The 22,711-nt window shown below is 36.9% G+C and overlaps 1 protein-coding gene across 2 annotated transcripts in view; it reads right to left on the bottom strand.

Annotated features, from left to right (window-relative positions):
• Positions 1 to 22,711, bottom strand: part of trrap (transformation/transcription domain-associated protein) — a 185,343-nt gene that overhangs the window by 33,366 nt on the left and 129,266 nt on the right. For both annotated transcript variants that reach the window (XM_056469966.1, XM_056469967.1), the window contains exons 58-61: positions 21,940 to 22,135; positions 18,493 to 18,758; positions 12,613 to 12,713; positions 5,024 to 5,225 (exon numbers count right to left, since the gene is read on the bottom strand). In XM_056469966.1, coding sequence (XP_056325941.1) covers positions 5,024 to 5,225; positions 12,613 to 12,713; positions 18,493 to 18,758; positions 21,940 to 22,135 — 765 coding nt within the window. The remainder of the gene's footprint in view (positions 1 to 5,023; positions 5,226 to 12,612; positions 12,714 to 18,492; positions 18,759 to 21,939; positions 22,136 to 22,711) is intronic.

The following is a 22,711-nucleotide window of genomic DNA, read 5'->3' as shown; positions in this document are numbered from 1 at the left end:
TTTCCCTTCATAACTCTATTTAACATACGGTACAAAAAGCATTCACATTCAAGATATAAAGAACAAAAAAGTCCATTAAAAATCAACACATATGCAATAAAACAATAATTATCTTTTAAATCATCAGGAATGATGCTGGTATAAAAAATAAATGCCAGTTAAAGTATTTAAAAAAACTTTAAATATTTATTTTTATATATACTTTTGCCCTCCATGGACTTTCTATGTACCTTTTTAACCCCTTAAACTGTTGTCCCCTCTTCTAGACATGAAAATTATATTTTCAACCTAAATTAATGCCAATCTTCATTGCTTTGGTGCACAGACTTAAGCTTTGTCTCATTTTAAAAAATCAGATTGTAGCAAAAAATTTAAATAAAACAAGTTATGTCTGTTTATATTTATGAAAATAAGGAAACAATAAATGTACATGTTACTATAATAAATAACATGTTTCAGGAAAAATATTTTTAGTCTAAAATTGACAGAAAATTAAAGATAAATATCTGGAGAAAAAAAGCAACAACAACTACATTCCAAATTTATATTCCAAATGTCAAAAAAATTTGCTTTCAGTAAGATTTTGTATTGAAGGAACATAAACTGTATTATTTTTTTTTGTAAGAATGTTTTTTCAAACTGTTGACAATATTTGTGAAGTAGACATAAAATGATAAAGTATTGTGTGCCATTTGGTGGTTTTTGATTTTAATTTAGCCTCTAAAAATCATATAACAGTTGTACATGTGGATTGCTGTAGCAAAGCAATGATTTACGACTCTTGATGCAAATTAATAAATAGGTGTTGCTATTTATCAGTCACCAGGTATGGAAACTATATATTTCTTCAACCTTTCTTAGTATTAGACCTTGCCAACTATATAGATTGTCCTTATTAGCAAATGATGTAAACTTAATTGCCTTGGTGGTGAGACGTTGACAGTTGAGAGCTTAAACTGACTAACAAGGTTAAAAAATATCCTTAAATATAAATATTGTATATATCATCTATGGAGGTAATAATTTATTTCAGTTTTGGGTTAGACAACATAAACATCATTAAAAACTATAACAAAACATAGATAGTTTAATATAGAGAGACAGCAATTGCAATTTTCATGGCTGATTCCAATTTCACTTGCTGAAACAAGTGTCCAATTTCCAATTTCCATTCTAACAACTGAAATTCACAGCATATACACACAAAATTATACTTTCAATTAATTTTTCATAAAAAAACAATGTATTTCTTTACATTAAATAATTTGTGATTTAAAAAAGTAAAAAATATTCATTATTAAATTAAACATCACAGCTCCCCCCAACTGCAACAACACTAACAAGCCAAGTTAATTGTTCTCTTTAGTCTTTAACAAAGGTACACAGATGATCATGCCATATGTTTTTGATCCAAATTTGTATGTTTATATTTACTAATTTTCAGATTTTTAAATCTTCTATATTTTTATCCTCTATGTACCTGTGTACTTTTGTTTTAAAATTGACTAACAAGGCTAAACAATATCTACACATAAAAAATCCATACATCATTCATGTCGTCCAGCATCCAAAGCAGCAATCATTTAATTAAAAAACAAAAAACTTTTAAATGCTCACTCAAATGCTGAATCTCTTCTTTGTCCTTGTGTATCTGTGCACAGTATTTCTCATATAAACATACACCAATGAAGAAAATCTTAATTTGGAGAGTCAAGTGTCCCTCAAGTCGATCTTTAGCTCAAACATTCAAAAACAGTGCGTTTAGCTGAAACCTTCATCGAGCCATGTGACTGCATAGGTAACATTTTCATTTTAAAGTAAAACTGTGTCAGCTGAAGATGAGGCCATCAGCTCCATGAAATAGCTACTCAAGGACTTAATGGCTTGTAAAATCATCCCAACCGCCTTATTCCCACCATCAGCTGCTGCTCGTCCCCGCTATTGTTGGTGTGGCTCTGGTACAGACGCTGGAGGCCTGATGGAGACATTAAACGCTGGACGGCCCAGGCCACACGGCTTACGGATAATTACGGATAATCAGCAAGCAGCTACTCTCATTAATCACGTGTAAACTACGCCACCGTTTCGAAAGCTTCAGTGGCCACCAGCACTCTAGACATAAGCTACAGTGTTCAAAACCACGACGGGGGTGGGGGGAGGGGGGAGGGGGCTAAATGGAGCTGTTTGATCTAGTGTACAGTACTCTCGACAGAGAGCAGACCGCCATGTATATAGTATCCATACAAAGCCTATCATCAGGTCTAATAATATAATTACATCCATCATTGGAGGTTCATCAGTCTGAATGGAGGGCATCTCGTCTCTGCAGCTGCATTAATTCAGAAATGGCGCGTGGTGATGGATATGCCCCCCCCCCCCATTTAACAAAGCCATCAAAGCAGAATGGGTTTACTGGACCACAAATGAGCGGTGAGTTTGCCTGTGCGTTAGGGTAAATAGGTTTAATGGTAAAACTAATTACAGGCTTCTCAAAAATAAGATGGTATCCCCTTATGACATGCTCTGTGCATCTCTGTCAACCATTTTGGTCTGTTTTTGACGAGTAAATCACTAAGCACATGTTGTTGTCTAGATAACACTGTATGATACTGTAGGCTATTGATCACTAGGTCTTGCTCTCCTCTGCTCACAGATCAGCACTTATGCAAATGCTCATGCAAATGGATCTTTTATTGCTTTGTTCTGTAGTCTCGGTTTTGGGTTAGGCGTTACCAACATTATCAAAAGCTATAACAAAACATGTTTATTATAGGGATCCACAGATTGCAATTGTCTTGTCTGAATTCAATTTACGAATTTGATCTGCTGATACTGTGATTCATAGCAAATACAAACAAAATTATACATTTAGTCATTTTCTCAAATAAAAAAAAAATTATCTAAAATGAATCAAAATAAATGTGCACCTCAACTCTCCAGTTTCCACCAAAACTGTTCGTTAGGAGCTCTATGGCCAATATACATGGCCAGGCTGCTATAGCCAAACATTTGGTCAAATGTGCCAATGCCAAAAGTCAATTTAAATGTTGCCAGCAGCAAAATTCTTGGACAATGTGAAACTTGTATTGTTCAATGATGTGTCCACCTTCACTGTCTTTCCCATATCCGAGAGAGTTACAGTTTGAAGAAGCCCCAATGAAGCGTAAAACCCAGACTTGCATACCTATAGTGAAGCATGGGGGTGGATCAGTGATGGTTTGGGCTGCAAAATCATGGAATTCCCTAGGTCGCCACTGCCAAGAACCACCAAATCATTCTGGGGGACCATGTGCACCCTACAAACATTGTATCCTGAAGGTGGTGACATTTATTTTTTATTATCATCACTCTTTTACACTATTTTTTGTATACACCCAATAGCCAAACATCCTTAATCGATTAACTAGTGGAAAATCTCCTCTCGCCCTACAAGTTTCCCACTTATTGTCTTACGCAAGAACTGTCAATCTCACGTGCTCTGCAGAGACCCACAGAGTTGCGCCTTTTTGGAACTTAAAAATGCGTAGGTCCGGGATTTTTAAATCTCCTCAAAAGTCCATGTGCCGTGGGTAAAAGGTGTTTCAATCCAGCTACAACCGAAAGTATATTTCAAACCTGTGGGAAAGCACTGAATACACAGCAAGCCTGGTGACAGAGGGGTTTGATGAACAAAAGTCAAGTCGAACATCTCCCATGGCCTGCAGTCACCAGATCTAAATATTATTGAGCCACTTAGGAGTGAGTCAGGAAACATTTTCCTCCACCAGCATCACATAGTGACCTTGCCACTGCTCTGCAAGAAGAATAGCTCAAAATCCCTCTGGCCACTGTGCAGGACTTGTATCTGTCATTTTCAAATCGACAAATTGTTGCGGAATTGGCCACAAAAGGAGGCCCTGCACCATACTACTGAAATATTGTGGCCTAAAACCAGGCGTTTCAGTTTACCTGTATTTATTATTTCACAAAAGCACAAATTACAATGACATATGTTTTAATTTATTTGTATGTGTATTTTTGTACTATTATTTTATAGAGACTGATTTTCAGTTTTGACTTCAGACTGGTGAGACACTTGTTGACAACTTAAAAGCGACTGATAGTCAACCCAAGAGCAGGGAAGCGATCACTGTTGATGCTCCAGCAGATCAATGAGTTTACACTTCCACTGCTGGACAGTTGGAAAAATAGAGAAGTGTGACAGCTCTACTCTGGAGAGCTGCTTTAACCTCAGCATTCTCGCTCTGGATTTCCACATGTATGGATCGGCTTGAAACATGGTGCCGCATTTACACACTGTGAAAACGTCCATGGCGAGGATCTGTTATCATGTGACTGTTAGTGTTAGCTTCTATGTGACATCAATGCCAATGCTGCTGCTTACAACATGTGAAGAACCTTCTGAATCTGAGACTATAACTGATATAATCGTTTAAAATAAAATGCTACATTAAAGAAAAATACCAGTAAATATAAATAACCCTAGACTTTGATAAGACATTTTCACTTATTTTATTTCACTTATTTACTAAAAGTTGCACCAAATAGTATAAAGGGGAAAAACCTAATCTAAAACTAAATCAAGACTTGGAGAAATTGGATGATTCTGTGCAAGTTTGAGAAGATGTCTCTTCCCATTGGTGGATCTCAATCGCAAGATATCAAAGAACAATGACACATTTCAGTTTAAAGCAATGGTCTCAAACTCAATTCCTGGAGGGCCGCAGCACAGTTTAGCTCCAACCACATCCAACTCACACCTGTATACTAGTCTCTAGTAGTCTTGAACAGCTTGATTAGTTGGATCAGGTGCGTTTGATTAGGGTGGAAGCAAAACTGCAGAGCTGCGACCCTCCAGGAATCCAGATTGAGACCTATGATTTAAAGTGAATTTACTCTGTCAGATATAGATTACTTTTTGTCTTCTGTAAAAAAATTAATGTAATTTAGTGGACAAGAAGAAAAGAAAATTCTCAGTTGTAGATAAACCTGGATTAGGCCAGCAAGAAAGTGGAGTTCTTACCTTGGCCAGGTATTTGCGAGACTTGCTCTCATTCTGATGGCGGCACGCGTGTAGGTAACAAGTGATGGCAGAGACACCGAGGTGTGGCTGACGATCTTTGACAAAGATATTCTCCAGGTAGTCGCCCCACATAGCCCAGGCTTTGACCAAAACATCATGCATTTGAACAGCAGCAGAGAAGGCCTTGTTTGCCTCCTCTGACCTGGAGGAAGAAAAAAAACACAACTCAAATCAAACGAGCAGAGAAATTTGTCAGTTCTGAGCATCAGAGTCTTTACAAATCTTAAGTAAAGAATATAAGAAATCTGGAAGATTAATCTCAAGCTTGCTTGAGTGAGCAAATTTTTTGTCCGTACTGGTCATAACTGAATATCTGAAGAGTTCAGATGCAAAAGCCGCTAAATGCCAATTCCGTCAAAAAATAGGTAATGACATTAAGCAAATGCTTTAGACACGTAGTATACAATCAAACAGTTTTTTAGCTTGAAATCTTCTAAATCGCAGCATCCGCCCATTTGGAATTAACAGTTTGTTGGCAAAAGATTCTAAACACCACTTGCCTTTGACAGCAAAAGCCGTTATGTCCCGAGAACCAATAAGAAGGCACGAATCGAATCATATGTTTTTAATGTAGCAGCGCGCTAATAGCCAGCTTTTATCAAGAGACTGTTTCATTCAGATTCAAATTTAGATTTTTAAAGATGTACTTTGATGAGCTGCATAAGCCTGTCTGATTGGCAATGATTGGAAAATTAAAGCATCCCTTACCTCAAAACCCTGTGTGCATTGTAAGAAAAAGAAAACATATTGTACAGTCGGAGGTGTAACATGCATTAACAATGTTTTTTTGCGCAGCGACTCTTTGAATGAGTCTGATTTACTATACATTAAACAGCAACTATATTTCATAAAAGTTAAACAAGATGCCGTTCTTTTCACACAGACATCATGCTATGACATGTTATATAAACAGAAGAGACGAAAAAGAGATGTTACGATAGAGACCTTAAATATGGTGAGGATGAATGAATGACAGCTTCTAAAAGTCTCAGAGAGACATCTATTTTTTGCATAGTATGACTAACTGTGTTTTATTTGCCAATGTAAGTTATTTTTAAACATAAATATAATATATACAAATATACATTATTTTTTGTATTACTTTATAATATACATCAGATAAGCTTTTTATATAAAGAGACATTGCACAGATATTGATGTTTCTTAATGTTTTGCTCATAGGATGTTATTATAGCTGTGGGCATAGGGAATATGTTTTTATTCACTTTATTTTAATGTGTACATGCTGTTTTTTTTTTTTTTTTTGCACTGTACACTTTATATTATTTAAATCTAACCTGCTTGGTTTACATTGTTCTTATATTAAACTGTACATTTATTATGTGTTTTTAATTTCAGGTGGTTTTGTAATGTGCTTTATGTTTGGTAAAATTATGTCTAATCGCATCGCAAAATAATTTCTAATAATAGTGATTTTTCAACTAACTACAATGTCTTGTCCCAATAGGAGGATTTAGAGGTTTTTGCAAAAAAAAAAAAGCACAAGTGGATTTAGCTGATTTTGACACAAAAGAAAATCTACCTTGTTAAAAACCAAAGAACTGTCTAAAGTGACATTTATAAAAATAAAAAAAAGCTATTTTATTTATCAGTTAAGAGGGTTTAGCATCTAAACTCTTCATCTGAGGTAACACTTTACAATAAGGTTGCATTAGTTCATGTATTTACTAACAAACAATACATTACAATATTTATTCAACTTTGCTAATGTTAGTTAATGATAATAAAGACGTTCATTGATCGTCCCCATTAACTCACAGCACATTAACTAATGTTAACAAGTGTGAATTTGGATTTTATCAACATTAATAATATTTTATGAACTAAGATTAATAAATGCTGTACAAGCATTATTCGTTCTTTCTTTACTTTAGTAAATACATTAACTAATGGTAACTAATTAAAGTTCATTATAAAGTGTAACCTCAGTTTTCATGGCCTTTTTACATTTTGAAGAGTATCTGCTGAAAAAAAAAATTGCAAGAAACTATCCAGTTGGCCAGCACCTAACCAAAATAAGCTGACCGGGTCCAATATTTGGTTTCATCAGCCATTTTAGAGCTTTAAGAATTTATCCTTTTCTAGGACCCTTTATAGAAGCAGTTTAAGAACAGAAGTTGAGAAAGACTTGTAAAGGGCTTTATAAGGGACTGAAAGCACAGGATGGGACTCATAAACTGAGCTTGAAGCCTCAGTCCTTACCATCACCATCTCTAAATGTCACCCTATGACACACCTACTAAACCAATCACATATAATGGGGATTTTTAATGAGTATGTGGCAAGCAACAGAATTACACTTGATTGCAATGGGACTCTGGGGATGCCAAATCCACTGAAGCGTCTCATCAGTCCTGGACATGTATAATATGTTTCTGCTTGTGGCCTTTGCCGAGAACCGGGCCTGGAGAGCACAAGTCCCCACGCCCAGTCAAGTGTCAAACATCTTCCTCTGACAGCTCTGCTGCTTTTTCAAATCCCTACGTTAATATTCATAGAGAGCGAAAATGTAATGATTACATTAGGCCCTGCTGAGGCTGTGGGAAACTTCTGCTGATCACAGAGATTTCACAAATTGCTATTGAGTTAATTATTCACAATGTGTATTTAATAAGCTATTCCAACCCTGTGCAGGGCTCTGGGCTCGACATCAATTCACCCGTGATAAAGAAAGGAGCAGGGTCTATACAGAGCAATGATGGTGCAAAAAAGAAGGTCATTATCAATACCTGTTTAACAGATAATCACACGATGCTCTGTATTACTCTGCATATTTTCATTTTTGAAGTGCCCCATTATGCTATTTTGAACACATCTTATCACAGTGTAACGTAGCTGTTTAAGAATGAAAAATGTCTACAAGCGCACAACAAATACAGCCTGCCAAATAACAGAGCTGATTCTGAAATTACAAAACATGTATCCCAGTTTGACTTCCAATACTGTTCTGCTGTATGTGGAGCCACTTAGGGCAATTAATTGAAATTAAATAGCAAATGTGATTTAGCAAATGCTGTGAATGTTATGCATATTTTGTCAGGGATGCACATTTCTGTCATCGCTAATAAATTCTATTTTTGTATCCCTACCCCTTCCTCCCCTTCCCCTTGAAACAGAGTGTGAAGAGGAAGGGCTTCAAAATTTACCTCTAAGAAATGGGACACCACTAGAGCACCTGCATACATCATCATATGTCATCACGATCTCTCGCTTCATATGAGGTCGATGATCACGACTGCTGTAGTTATTGCAGTTGTGTTATTTTTTGGTATTTATCTTCAGGAAATCATTGAAAGCAACGATATCATGTTATCATAACTGTACTATGTATTTACTCTGTGGCCATATTCATCTGTAAACACACGAAAACAACATAACATTATGCCAGCACTGTAAAAAGGTCATTCCCAGCCACTAGACTTCTCTGACAGGGTATTCAAGTGTCATCGAGTGACAGATGTGAAAGTATGTTGTGGGACTACTATACAGGAGTTGTTATTATTATGGATTATGGATGGCGAAATTTAGCGTTTTTTATTTTAGCGTTTTTTTTTTTTTAAACCATGCTGGTAAAACATGAATGTGGTTATGAATTACAATTATGTATTAAAATGTGCTTGTTTGTTGTAAAAAAATTGTAATGATGACAAAGAATACTAACTTGTGCATCTCCTTACAGCCCTGCAGCCGTTGTAGATGGTGTGTTCGGGGAAATTCTTACCCCTTGGTTTCGTGTGTGTGGTCCTGAAAAATCTCAGTTTTAAGGGGTATCTAGCCCTTCCTCTTAGCCCTACGCCTTCAAGCTAAAGAGAATTGGGAAACCTACCCCTTCACATGAACGCGCAAAACGAGGGGTGGGGGTAAGGAGCAGGGCTAATGGGGTAGGCCTCGTTTAAAGGCCAGAAGGCGCCATAGGTTCCATAGTTAAACCCCTATAAATTGTTGAATTAACAAAAGATGCTTTATTATCCATGTTTCCATCCACCTATTTTATGCGTATTGTGAACTATTGCATAAAACAATGCTTAATAGAAATAAAATGTGCATAAAGTTTTTTTTTTTTTTACGTTTAGTACGATAAACAATTTTTTTTAAAATGACTTTTATTAAAAATATGCATAAACTACAATGGAAACACATTTACAGAATAATTGCCAGATAAAGTCATGTGATTTTGTTTTTGTCAGGGTTCTGCCACTCTGGTCTTGTTAATTCTTGTTTTGTGGCAGAGTCCAGACACTAGCTCTGACTTGTCCTGTCCTGTTAGTGCTCGGCTCGAGTTTTCTTGGGTTGAGCACTGTCATTGTCTGGGTGCGCGTCGTCATATGTGCGCGCGGACCGTGTGCGCTTGGGACGCGCGCTCTTGTACTCGTGTTTGTGTTGTTTCATCAGCATCGCGCTGTTTCATTCTCAGCGTCTCCGTCTAGTTGGTTTCGGTTTTGGTTGGCGCGGAGATGAAACATGCGTGTTGCATTTATGTGAACCCACGGTAAAGTGTTTTCCTTTATCGTGTGCTCGTGTCTTGCGTCTGTCAAAGCACGTGGCTCTGTGTTTACATTGGTCGCGTGCTTTTGTTGTGTGCTTCAGTGTTTGTCTAGTCATAAGAACATGCGGTTAATGAGTTCTCTCATTGGCTGCGTGTTCTTGTCCTGTTTAATGTGAGCACCTGGCTTGTGTTGTCTCTTTGTGTCAAGTATTCTCCCGTCTATCGTCTAGTCCCACCCTCCTTGTTAACCCATTATTAGTTAATTATGTTCATCTGTGTGTGTTAATTTACTCCTGCTTATATTGTCCTCATGTCTGCTGTCCTGTGCCAGTTCGTCATCTATACTTCCCCTGTGTTCCTGCTCTAGCCTTGTCTTGCCAGCCCAACCAAGTTTGTGTTATAGTTTAGTGTTTTCCCCCTCGGGGTGGTTTTTGTTGTTCTTTTGTTTTATTTTTAAATAAATTCTACTTTACCCTGAACTTGGGTCCTCGCCCCTTTTTTCCCCTCATCGAACGTGACAGTTTTAACAGGTCATGAGATGGAGAGGTTTAACAGACAAATGAGCAGACTGACCACATTGTAAAACATCTGAAATGTTGTTTTCGTCATTAAGCATTTGGTTTTAGTCATTAAGTATTAAAACCTCCCAGAACTTTCTTGTGACTCCAAAAGCCATTTTTGATTTTTGGTGCCATTTTATCAGGAAGTGACGACTGTTCTTTTTGACTCATTGTATGGAAACAGCAATCATCTCTCAGGAGGACTTACTTCAAACACTTGACTGAAAAGATCAAGCAAGTTAGAAGTAAAAACATTACATGTGCTATTTTCACATGCATTTAGATTGAGCAGCCTTTACTAAACAGAGCCGTAGTTCACTGAGAAGCTTCCCAAACATTATCACAGAATAATTATCTTGATATCTTAATTGTCCAATTAAATACTAAAACTATTTAGACAGTTTTGTGTAGCTTATAGGTGTACTACAACTCTGTGTAGTAAACGTCGCTGCATCTGAACGAACATGTTGGAGATATAACAACAATCTGCTTTACTTGCAAAATACCCATGAACATCACCTTCGATAAATCATGCATAATATTTGCATAATACCAGCCAATGGTCTCTACCGGATAATTTGGATTGTTTTGTCTCCATCAATATCCTAGGTATTTACCATATACAGTCGTTGAGGTTAAAGAAGCTTCTTAAAATGAAGACATGTCAATGGGCCTTTCATCATTGATGTACTGTAAATGTTTCACATTTAGTTCAATTGCCTGGACCGTCCCCAAGTTCGATTGTCCCCCCTTACCAACTTTGAACACTGGTTTGTGTTCACACTGTGTTTTTTCCTTCTGAACCCCAGTATGCTTGCATCATCAAGCTGCTGTTGTGTTTACGGCTGTTGCTAGGTGACGGCCATGAAAGCAAAGCACCAAAACGGAAAGACGTTCGCACATCACAATCGTTCTGCTTTTACTGAATCTTCTGGTTTTGGACATACAGAAAGCGACCCACGTCTATCTGCAGATGGTATAAACGTTCAGAACATCACACAATGTCTGCAGAAGCTGTTTTTAGAGGAGACATGCAAACATTATCACCGTGTTTGCCCCGGCTCAGTCCCGCTTGTGACCAAAGTGCAGTGTGTGATACACAGACACACACACACACACACATGAATGAACGTTATGAAAACGATTGGCGGTTCATTTCCGTTATTTGGTACGATTGCATTCATACCAGGAGTGAACTGTACCCCAGACCACCTCTTCAGGTGTACTCGGATATGATTCACGGGTGCGCACCCGAGTTCAGAAGACACCGTTCACACTAGCTAAACATACTGAACTTTGACGTCAAACGAACCCGGGTGCGGAGCAAAAGTGCTAGTGTGAGAGCAACCATACTGTACTGTAAGTGGTGGACCACTGAAAACACATCAGGGCAGAGAAGCCTCTTGGAAAGGACGGCTTTAGGGAGCTCTAGAAGTGATACAACTGTAAACACGGACATCAATATAGAATAATTTTGGTGACACTGTACAATATTTCTACTTTTATGTTACTTTGAGGGTTGGGGTGGAGGTAGACGTTAATAAAATACATTTATTAGATAATTCAATAATTAATTAATATTATTATTTAATAATTTATTTAATAAATTATTTAATATTTATTTAATTATTATTATTAATTAATAATAATAATTAAATAACTTCAGGATGCAACTGTATCCCTGCTAGCAAGAACTGTTTAGAGAATTGTTTGAGACACTTTTTACAGAAGAAAAGAAATTAGGTGATACTGTAGTATAAATAATAATAATAATAATAATAATAATAATAATAATATATAAATAAATCCTGAAATCTGAAGTGTTTTTTAGGCCTCCAAAACTAAATGAGGAAACTTTAATATAATGCAATAATGTCTTTTACTGTATATTGACAATAACTTGACCATGTGGATCCTTATAAGAATCATATGTGTTTGTTAATATATCACAGGCAGTCAAAATACAACCCAACCAATCCTTATGTGAGTTTTTCATCAGTAAAAGCTGGGTAAATTCTGAAAATGCCAGTCAATAGCAGTATGACAGGAGATAATCGCTCATCATGAGTTCAGTGTCATTATCCTCCACTGCAGACATGCTATAAAAGGTTAATTACTCATCATACTCTCATATTGACTGTTAACGACTGTTCTGACCTCATTATTGGCCCAAAGTTTCATATTAGCTGTACAAACACATAGACGCGCACACAGATGTTTATCCTTCTTCTCCATAATGATTCTTTGTCAAAATTGTTCATTTTAAAAACCGAGCTCTTAATGATCTCGCCGTTCCCAATTCTTTATTGTCAGTGAGAATCAGATGTGTGTGCAAAACAAAAGACAACGAGAGCTGTGTCAATTAAAGACAAAGAAACAGCGAACGAGGATGATCAAGAGAAGAATCAAAGTGACAGGCAGAAAAGGAGAGAAGATGAACAAAGCCAGGGATCAACTCTTACTTATTGATCTGTGCTAGGAACATGCCCTTGAGAGCGTAGAACTCGGCGGTCATCTCCTTGGTGAAGTACTTCAGGTTAGTGGACTCAATCACCTCCAGACCCTGACAATACAATAACAATGATTACATTTCAAATTCCTGAAGAATAATTCGCATTCCTCAAAGAATATTACTTTTTTCCATGTTCCAACGATCCTACATGCCGCAAAATGATGGGTTTTACTTGTCTGGCTCAGGCAGTGTGTAGTTTTCTGACCAAGAAATTTTATACATCAAGAATCAACAACACTGACAACACAGTATATCTCCTGTAGACATCTCTGTAGCTCAATCTAAGACTCCCAGGTGAGAGCCAGTGGCTTAGAGTGTGCCAAAGAAATGATAAAGGGAACAGAACAGGTTCAAGTGATAGCTGTGTGTGTGTGTGTGTGAGAGAGAGAGAGTGAGAGAGAGAGAGAGAGAAAAAGAGAGAGACTTATTAAATCCAATGGTACTTTAATGACTTGAGCTCAGTTGAGGCAGCTCCATTAATCAGGCTTAAGCGAATGCTGCAGCTAGCAGCCCATTCCTTACACTGTTTGGAATGCATTGCTTAGTGTGACAGCACTGCAGTCATTCTCGCCGTAATGAGAGCAGCGTTATTTGGATTAAGAGAGTCCGGCTAACAGCAAAATCAGCAGGTGAGTCGACAAGGCAAACTAGATTTTGTATAGATGAAGTCAATTTGACAGCAGCAATGACATGTAGCCACACACACACACTATTCTGTGAGAGTGAAGAAAATGTGAAAATTATATACAGTTGAAGTAAAATGATTAGCCCTCCTGTGAATTTTCTTTCTTTTTCAAATATTTCCCAAGTGGCGTTTAACAGAAGAAGGATTTTTTTCAGTTTTTCCTATAATATTTTGTTCTTCTGGAGAAAGTCTAATTTGTTTTATTTCGGCTAGAATAAAAGCAATTTATATTTCTTTCAAAGACTTTATAGGGTGGGCTCACATTAGGTACAGTTCCCCTGAACCATGCCAAAGCGTGCTTGCCCCCACCCCTCCCCTCTCCCACGAAGGCCTGCACTCACACTGCATTTTGTCTTCCAAACCTGAGCACGCTTACGTAATTGATGATGTGACTGTTCAGTTTAACAGAAGAGCAGCGCTCTCGCTCAGCACAGTGGAGATTGCTTTGAATATATTGATTTGTATTATTTTTAGTTGTTTGAGATGCAATAGTCAAATATTTTACGGAACAGATCCACCACTTTTGATGCTCATAAATGATCATAAAAGTCCTTGTGCTGCAGGTGTTAGGAGGTTTGCGGAAGGTGCAGCAAGGGGTTTGCATCTTTAAATAAACTATGACAGATCGTGTTCATTGAAAAGTAAGAATGATTATTAAATCCATATGAAACAGTTCTTTAAAAGTGACGTTACGTCTTTGGTTTCGGGCTCAGGCGCAGTTTGCACACACATTAGAAGCGTACCGTGCCAAAGCCAAACCGAACTGCGCTCTAGCACACCTCTTCCAACTGGACCAGGGCCGAGCAACTGAACCACGCCTGGGCCAGATTCAGGCCCCGATTACACTAATGCATTTTCATTTTAAAACGGCGTTTTAGAATGAAAACGATCTGCGTCCACACTAGCATTTGACCCAGCGTTTCTGAACAACTCTCCGTCTACACCAAACCACTGAAAACGCACATCACATCACCACACACACACTTTGGCATGCGCTAAAGCATATAGCCAGATGAGAACTGTGCTAATCGGACTGTTCATTAAGGATGAATCCAATCTCACTATATTTGTTAAACGTGATATTTATTTCATCTTGTTGTCTATATCTAACGATATATTCCCCGACTTTGGTCTTTTGAATCTATTACTTGTTCTCAGGTAACGTGTTTTGGCTGAGCACAAAGATAATAATTAATGTAACCACGTACACTCTGTATATTGACTGATTGTTTGCCTTTATTTCCTATAATGTATAAACTTGTTGTACATTATACTTTTATAATGGCCATTATTGATTATTAAAACTGATATTCAGCAAAACAGAGGGTGTGTTTCTTATTTTCAATGAAAATGAAAGGAGGCAGTTCTGTTATAGGCTCGTTTTGTTATAAATATGCATACAGTGAAGATGACGCTCATATATGCAGCACGACGCCTCAACATTTCTGCTATCTGTTAAGTTAATATCAAAATTAAAATAGCAGTTCCTTATTTCATGTTTTCATTTTATTGTTAAGAAAGTGATCAACATAGCCAGGATGATGTGAATAAGGTTATAAAGTACACTGTTCCCTTTGAAGAGTCACCTCGGGAGTCTGTTTTCCATATCAAACTTGCGAAGTCTGAACTTAAGAGGAGAGGATGCAGGACTGAACTGTGTGTAGGTTTAATATTGAGGAAAAGCCCCAATCAGAGAGGCGAATGTCTGCAGCCACGCCTCTGTTTTCAGATGTCTCCGTTTTCCCCCATCTACACTGAGATGGAGCAGCAGCATTTTAGAATGAAAACGGCCTCTTCAGCGTTTCCAAAACGTTCCGTTTTCGGCGCTCGAAAACTCTGGCATTGTGTGGACAGATGGCGTAACCGTAGCAAAACTTAGTTTTAAAATGCATTAGTGTAAACGGGGCCTCAGAGCACTTACATTTGTCAAACAAACCGGGAAATGGTTCGGATAGAAAAGTGTGAGGGACCTTTAAGGTCAATATTAGCCCCCTTAAGCAATATTTATTGCGACTGTCTACAAAACAAATGATCGTTTTAGAATGACTTGCCTAATTACGGCTTTAAATATTACTTTAAGCTGAATATCTTGAAAACTATCTAGTTAAACATGTTGTACTGTCATCATACAAGGCAAAGATAAAAAAAATAATTCTAAAACTATTATGTTTAGAAATGTGTTGAAAACAATCTTCCTGTTAAACAGATACTTGGGAAAAAATATTTAGGAGGGTTAATAATTCTGACTTATACAAAAATAAAGTATATATATATATATATATATATATATATATATATATATATATATATATATATATATATATATATATATATATATATATATATATATATATATATATAAATAATGTATAAATAAAATAAAGTGTAATTCATTTTGACAATTAAAAAAAAAAACCTTGTCCATGAAGATGGGTAACAAAGGCAAACTACTAGCCATCCAGTTTAAAATGTTTTCTCATCCAGCAAAACCAGATAGCTTCAGAAAGCTATAGCCAAACAACATTCAGCTCTGTTCTGTGAACTAGTACTTAGGCTCCACCAGATGCTTACTAGTGAAATTACAACAATTAGCAACGATAGCAAAGATCCAATCATTTCACAATGGTCAAAATTAAGTCCTGTTCTAAAAGTCTGTTTCACGTTAAAATACAGGAAAAAGGGAAATTCCAATTTTCATGTCAACTTCACGGTGGTCAAAAGAACAAAATTTTGATAGCAAAACAGGTTTGTGTGGCAATTTTCTATATCCTGGCCCAGCTCACAAAAGGTCACTATAAAGCTTCCGAGCTGCTTTCTGTTGGTTGTGTCAAATCTAAAGTAGCTGAATAGCCACAAAATTCACCACAAAATTTCCATGGCAAAATCTTTTGTCCTCATGCAAAATTCTTCACATTGATTAACTTTGAAATGACTGTTACGCTAACAAAAACGAGCTGAACAATAAAAAAACATAGCCGCATTATTAAAGTCCATCCAGATGTTAATGAAGACAGCAAAGCTTTTCAGGAAATGCAATTGATCAGTTCAGGTAAACTCCAAAACACAGAAATTGATTGGGTTTTACCAAGTAGTTGATGTGCCGAGACCAAGATTTTGTTTGATGTAGTAGATGTACCTAATGAAAAAAATGAAAATAATGATGTTTTCTATGAAAAAAAATGAACATTTGCTTTTTAGTTTAGCGATTTTTTCCACTTATAAGTAAAGGTAAGGTTAGTTTGAGCTTTATCTAGCTCGGGACTGATTTGATTGTGACACTATAAGACATTTTAACAAAGATAGTGTCATGAATAAAAGAGCTCATCTAAAAAATAATATCTCTTATCACTTTTATTTTGTTCCGTATCCACACGACTTACAAAAGGTGTTCAGCAGAATAATGCATCTGCCATTTTCTTCTTACAGTTATTTAAATGCTAATGAGAACTCCTTGCCCTGTTCAATGAGCAAAATGTATTCATTTGAACTGTTGCTAAATTAACTAATACCCACAAATAACCAGCCTTAACATATCTGAACATTTCAATAAAAAATTATTAAATTAAAGTAATATATATCAATACCCCTTTAATTACAAACAAATATTTATTCTGATGAAAAATATATTTATAATTGAAGTAACAGAATAAAAATAGTGAAACATTTAAATCATTAGATCTCACTAGCATAAGTAAAGCTCAAGTAATAATCAGTATTTATTAGCCTTGGTTAATGATTAGGTTAGATTAATGGTTAGATATGCATTAAAAATGCACAGTAATGTTAACATTAGATCATTTATCCTCCATAATTAATGTAATCGGTCAGATAATAGGTGTAATTTTAACAGTCAAGATTTAAAACCACTTGCTCATGCTGATCATTTCCACAAATTTGGAGATGGACATTTCATAAATCACAGACTTTAATAAACTCAGATATGATTAACTTTTATTCACTACTGATCAATGCAAATACATTGACAATACAAATCTCTCTCTCTTTCTCTCTCTCACTCTGTCTCTCTCTAGTTTCATATTAGTGTTCAGCAGCACAGCAATAACTTTCCTCATATTATAGATATTAAAATGCTTCAGTTGCCTCATTCCAAATGTTTGTTTAAAATGCAACTGCAGATACTAAATGACCAAAACTAAACTGGTTACAGCAGGTCACGTTTAAGCTCTCATGTTTAAAAGTTCAATCAAGCGAAATTTGTGAAAGATGAATGATGCGCTTGCCAGTCAGTCTCTAAATTCGAAAAGATCAGAAATGAGCAAGTGACAAATGCTGAAAAGAATTGATGTGTTACTTCCTGTGGCAAAACATGATTTATAGAAAAGTTTGCATACAAGTTTAGTGATGTCAGTTCATTAAACGATATCATTTATTTCATATGTAAAATAATGCAAAATCAGCTGGCCAGTTTGTGAAGCCACCTACCGGTGAACTTTAGAACAGCAGTGTGTCAAATACAAAATTATAATATCAAACAGTTTGAAATATGATAAACCCCTGTATTTTTCCAGTACCAATATACTGTGGATCTTTATTTTTTAACTCATTTTGAATTCTTATCGGGCGTCACAATGGTGCAGTGGGTGGCACAATTGTCTCACAGCAAGAAAGTCGCTGGTTTGAGCCTGGGCTGGGTCAGCTGGCATTTCTGTGTGGAGTTTGCATGTTCTCCCTGTGTTGGCGTGGGTTTCCTCCGGGTGCTCCGGTTTTCCTCGCAAGTCCAAAGACATGCTACAGGTAAATTGGGTAAGCTAAACTGTCCGTAGTGTATGTGTGTATGGATGCTTCACAGTGATGGGTTGGGGCTGGAAGGGCATCCACTGCATAAAACATATGCTGGATAAGTTGGCGGTTCATTCCGCTGGGGCGATCTCAGGGTTTCCTCCGGGTGCTCTGGTTTTCCTCGCAAGTCCAAAGACATGCGGTACAGGTAAACTGGGTAAGCTAAACTGTCCGTGGTGTATGTGTGTATGGATGCTTCACAGTGATGGGTTAGGGCTGGAAGGGCATCCACTGCATAAAACATATGCTGGATAAGTTGGCGGTTCATTCCGCTGGGGCGATCTCAGATTAATAAAGGGGCTAAACAGAAAAGAATGAATGGACGAATTCTCCCGTTTCACTCACCTGCATGCATTCATTCTTGCCCATGACTCCAGCCAGCTGCAGGTAGCATTTAACCTGCTGACGGATCTTCTGGAAGCAGTCTACAATAGGCACTGTAGGGATGGTATGAATGCGACTCAGAATGTCCAAAGCCACGTTGACCAGACCTTGCTTTCGGGCGATCTTTCCATACTGAATAATGGCAGATGCTGAGGCGTGCACTCCAAGCATGGCATTGTTAGTGTTTGGGTCATGTTGTGTGTTGGTTTCATATGCAGTCACAATGGCTGCAGAGACAAAAAAAAAAAAAAAGAGAAATCAATTGAAACAAATTTGTTGCAATAATGAGAACATTGTGACCATTTATTTTCAGATTTTGCCACAACTAAAAAAATCGTAATTACCATGACAACTAATTAGTGGTGCAACGAATCACAAATCTCACGGCTCGGATCACACTATGGTTTTTTGAGTCACGGATCAACGACAAAGACATTAAAATAATTATCAAGAAAGAACCAGCAGTAAAAAGGAAAATATTCAATATTAACAATGACCTTTGTTACTGCTGCTGATAATGCTAGATAGAGAAATCTAACATCTTGTACAACATGCCATATATATTTTCAAATAATGATTCAACAATTCACACATAAAACTTTCATTTTATGTGTATTATTTTTGAAAACCTATTCAGTGGCATAATTTTGATGGTAGTTAGTCGCCACCCATTGGTTACACAATGTAATTGCTACAACATTCACCAGCGTCAAGTTCCATTAAACTGTGATTTTAATCTTCACCATAAAAAAGTGTTTATATCTGAACTATAAACTGTTCTCCCAGTAATTCTGTATTTTTTAATAACTAATTTAATTACTAACTGAAAAAGTGTCTAAAATGAATCTGTCTCAATTAAACACTGATATAAATGCAGTGATTCGAAGGATTAATAAACATATGCAAATTATTATAATTTATCATTCATGTTGCGTGGGTTTGAATTGAGATCACGATCTTCTAATGTTTAATTGTGCAGCTTTACACTGAATGCATTAATGCAGGCTAAACAAACAGTGACAGAAAACACCTTTATTTAATAACCTAAGAAAGCATTTAGCTAGGTCCCACCACCACTTTTTCCACTATCATTATACTTTACAGGGAAGCTAAAATGCTTTCATACATGTGATTTGAATGATGCAGAAGGTGATCTCTCTGCAATTGTTATCAATGTTGGATTAACCTACAAGTTCAAAAAAAGTTATTAATCCGCGGGTCACATGCATTCCGAACCATGGGTTGTGATCCGTTACACACCTACATCTAATGAACACAAAAAAGGCTGCTGTTGTGCTTATATATTAGCCCTTTTGTACTGTTCAAATTGTTCACTCTTGAAAAAATCATTTTAAGGCCCACTGCAAGTTTACCTATTCCCAACAGGCATAACCAGCAACAATTAAGAATGCATGATCAAATGGTGTCATGGCTTTGCAATAAAATAATGTCATTATTGTGAAAGTCAATAGGGCAAAAACAGCAACTTTTTTTTTTTTTTTACATTTTCCCAAAATGTGTCAAAATAAGATTTGTCACCAAAAACCATTCAATTTGCTGAAACACAGAGAAAGTTGTGGTCAAATTAAAACTTAAAATCAGCCCAGAGTGGATGAAAACATCTCCAACACCCAACATGGGTTAATATTATCTTAAAATAATATGTTAAAATAAAAACAATATTGAAATGGTTTTAGCTTGAATATAACTTTGCAGGACTTTAACAGCCACTATGAGAACAATGGAAAATTTACCTCACACTTTGAAAAAAAAAAAAACAAGTACTTGCTGTTTGTGTGGTTGGTAAGTGTTCCTTCTCCCATGTTTGACAGCTTGATAGTAATTTTACAAACATCATATTTAGCTTTTTTGTTTACTTCATAATAACCATTTTTAAAATGGTAATTTTGAAGCCAAAGAAATTTATTTTATCCTGACATGTTTGGCTTAATTAGGTCAAATGCAGTCACCAGACTGTACCTGTCAAGTGGCTATAAAAAGAAACTGAAAAATAGCCTAAACATAATGACAGGCGAGAAACAACAAGAAAAAAGTACATGTATAAAACACGCACACACCCACCCACGCATGCACACACACATAAATCTATGTATGTATATATATATATATATATATTATATATATATATATATATATATACATATATACATATATACATGCAACCATTTTGATATGCGTCCAAAATCTTATCGATGCAATCTCAAAATATATTTTGGAGCATTTGTGTGAGTGCATAAATTGTTGCCGTGCGACCCATTTCAATGCAAAATGTTCACCACATGCGCATATTTAGAAGAAATTCAGGCAGAAAGCATCTTTGCACCAAAAAACGCCAAACGCAGCACTCAGGAATGAATTAAAACAGTTGACATGTCAACTTGCTGCAGTAAATATATCCCGCAATGTTTGCCCCGCCTTCAAGCTCTTCTAATTGGCCCACTGCTCTAAAACAGAACGCAAATGGATTGGCTAATATCAGCTGTCAATCACCTAGTTCAGATGACAGGGAGCTACTGTACAGCCACGAAAATGTAAAGGTCTGGATACGAGAAAATGAAAATAACACTGACAAATTTTGTTTTAGAAACCACCTAAAGTTACAAATAATGCACATCTAATTAGTGATCATGTGGTGAATGTTAATCCACCATTTATACTTTTTGAAGAGCAATGAAAATGACTAAAGCCATTCACCGTAAAGCTGGTGAGACGGAGTATTTAGGTAACAGTGTTTGCCACATCTACACATCTTAAGCACGAGATGTTCTAACGTTAATTAATCCTTCATTCAATCGTCACGATGCTGTCAGCCATGCGACTGGCACCGCATTCACCATCGCAAGAGAGCATGCATTCACTGATATTAATCTATTGCAGCTCATGAAAAGACCGGTATTGCTATTAAGATGACGTATACAAATAAATGTCAGTATCATGTGTGCAATTTCAGGCACAACCTGTGAGAACAGCAAAGTTATTATCCTTAACTCAGTTCATCTCATTCATGTCAAGCAGTGCATGTAGGGCTGGTGGGCGCATGCAGATTTTGTTTGTTTGTTAGATTTGCATTTAAATGCAATAACTCTGTTAATATAAAACTTGTAGTAACGCTGCTCATAATAGTTGGTGGGTGCACCTAAACTTTGGCTGGTGCGCCTACATTTTTGAAGTTAGGAGCACCGGTGCTACCAAGAAAAAAGGTTAACTTCAATCCCTGCTAATGGAAATTACAATTTAAAGTGGCAAACAAAAATCCCTGATATTGCATGACTTGGCCCAAAAAAAAAGTCTCAGACATTCAATGTCTGGAACAGACCTTTAAAAATTCCATGATATTCAAAATTCCAATGACCCATGGGAAGCCTATGTTTTGATATTTTGTCATACCTTGATAATGGTGCTGCCGCCACATAAAGATGCTGCTCCAATGAGAAAGGTCGTCAGATACAATCGGCAGCCTGTTTCTCCAGGTCTTCACCACAGTTTTCATGTCATGGAGGCTGGTGTTGCGGCCCAGGTTGGCAGGCTGGAGTCCTGCGTTAATCTGAGCTGCTTCCTGTAGCTCAATGATCTGCTGGGCAGCCTGAATGAAAAATATCCAGAAATAAGCAGATGAGATTTAATAATAAACATCCTCAAGAAGCAACATCCGCAAGCTCTTTTAAAAGCTTCTGTTCTGTTTAATTCTGAGGGCTACAGTCATTCAAGAAACAGCACACACGCACACACACGCACACTTCAAAATCCATTACTGCGACTGTATTACAGGCTTATGATTCCTATTGAGAAAGAAAAAGAAATAGAGAAACGAAGTCTCGAGATGGCTGAACGAATGGATGGATGGATCAAAGTATCTTAAAAGCCATTTACTCGGAGAACAGGCAGAGAGAGGGAAGCGCACAAGTGAAGCGTATATTCCCTTAATGCCTAATCACGCTCTCAGACCACACTTAAACCACACCAGTAAAGGACACAGACCACAGTGACCCAAAAACTGCTACCCACTCCTTACAAACTATTGATGCATGACCTTAACATACCAGGCGCCAAACACACACACATACTCTCTCACTCACTCGAAATGCCACGTGGATCTTTAATCTCTTCTGCGAATTGGAAAAGAAAGATGTGAGGGAGGCAGTCTGGCACTTACAAGGTG

Source organism: Danio aesculapii, chromosome 12, assembly GCF_903798145.1.
Source record: "Danio aesculapii chromosome 12, fDanAes4.1, whole genome shotgun sequence".
Lineage (NCBI taxonomy): Eukaryota > Metazoa > Chordata > Actinopteri > Cypriniformes > Danionidae > Danio > Danio aesculapii.
The sequence above is the reverse complement of the archived record's forward strand: the minus strand, read 5'-3'. Positions and strand labels throughout refer to the sequence as shown.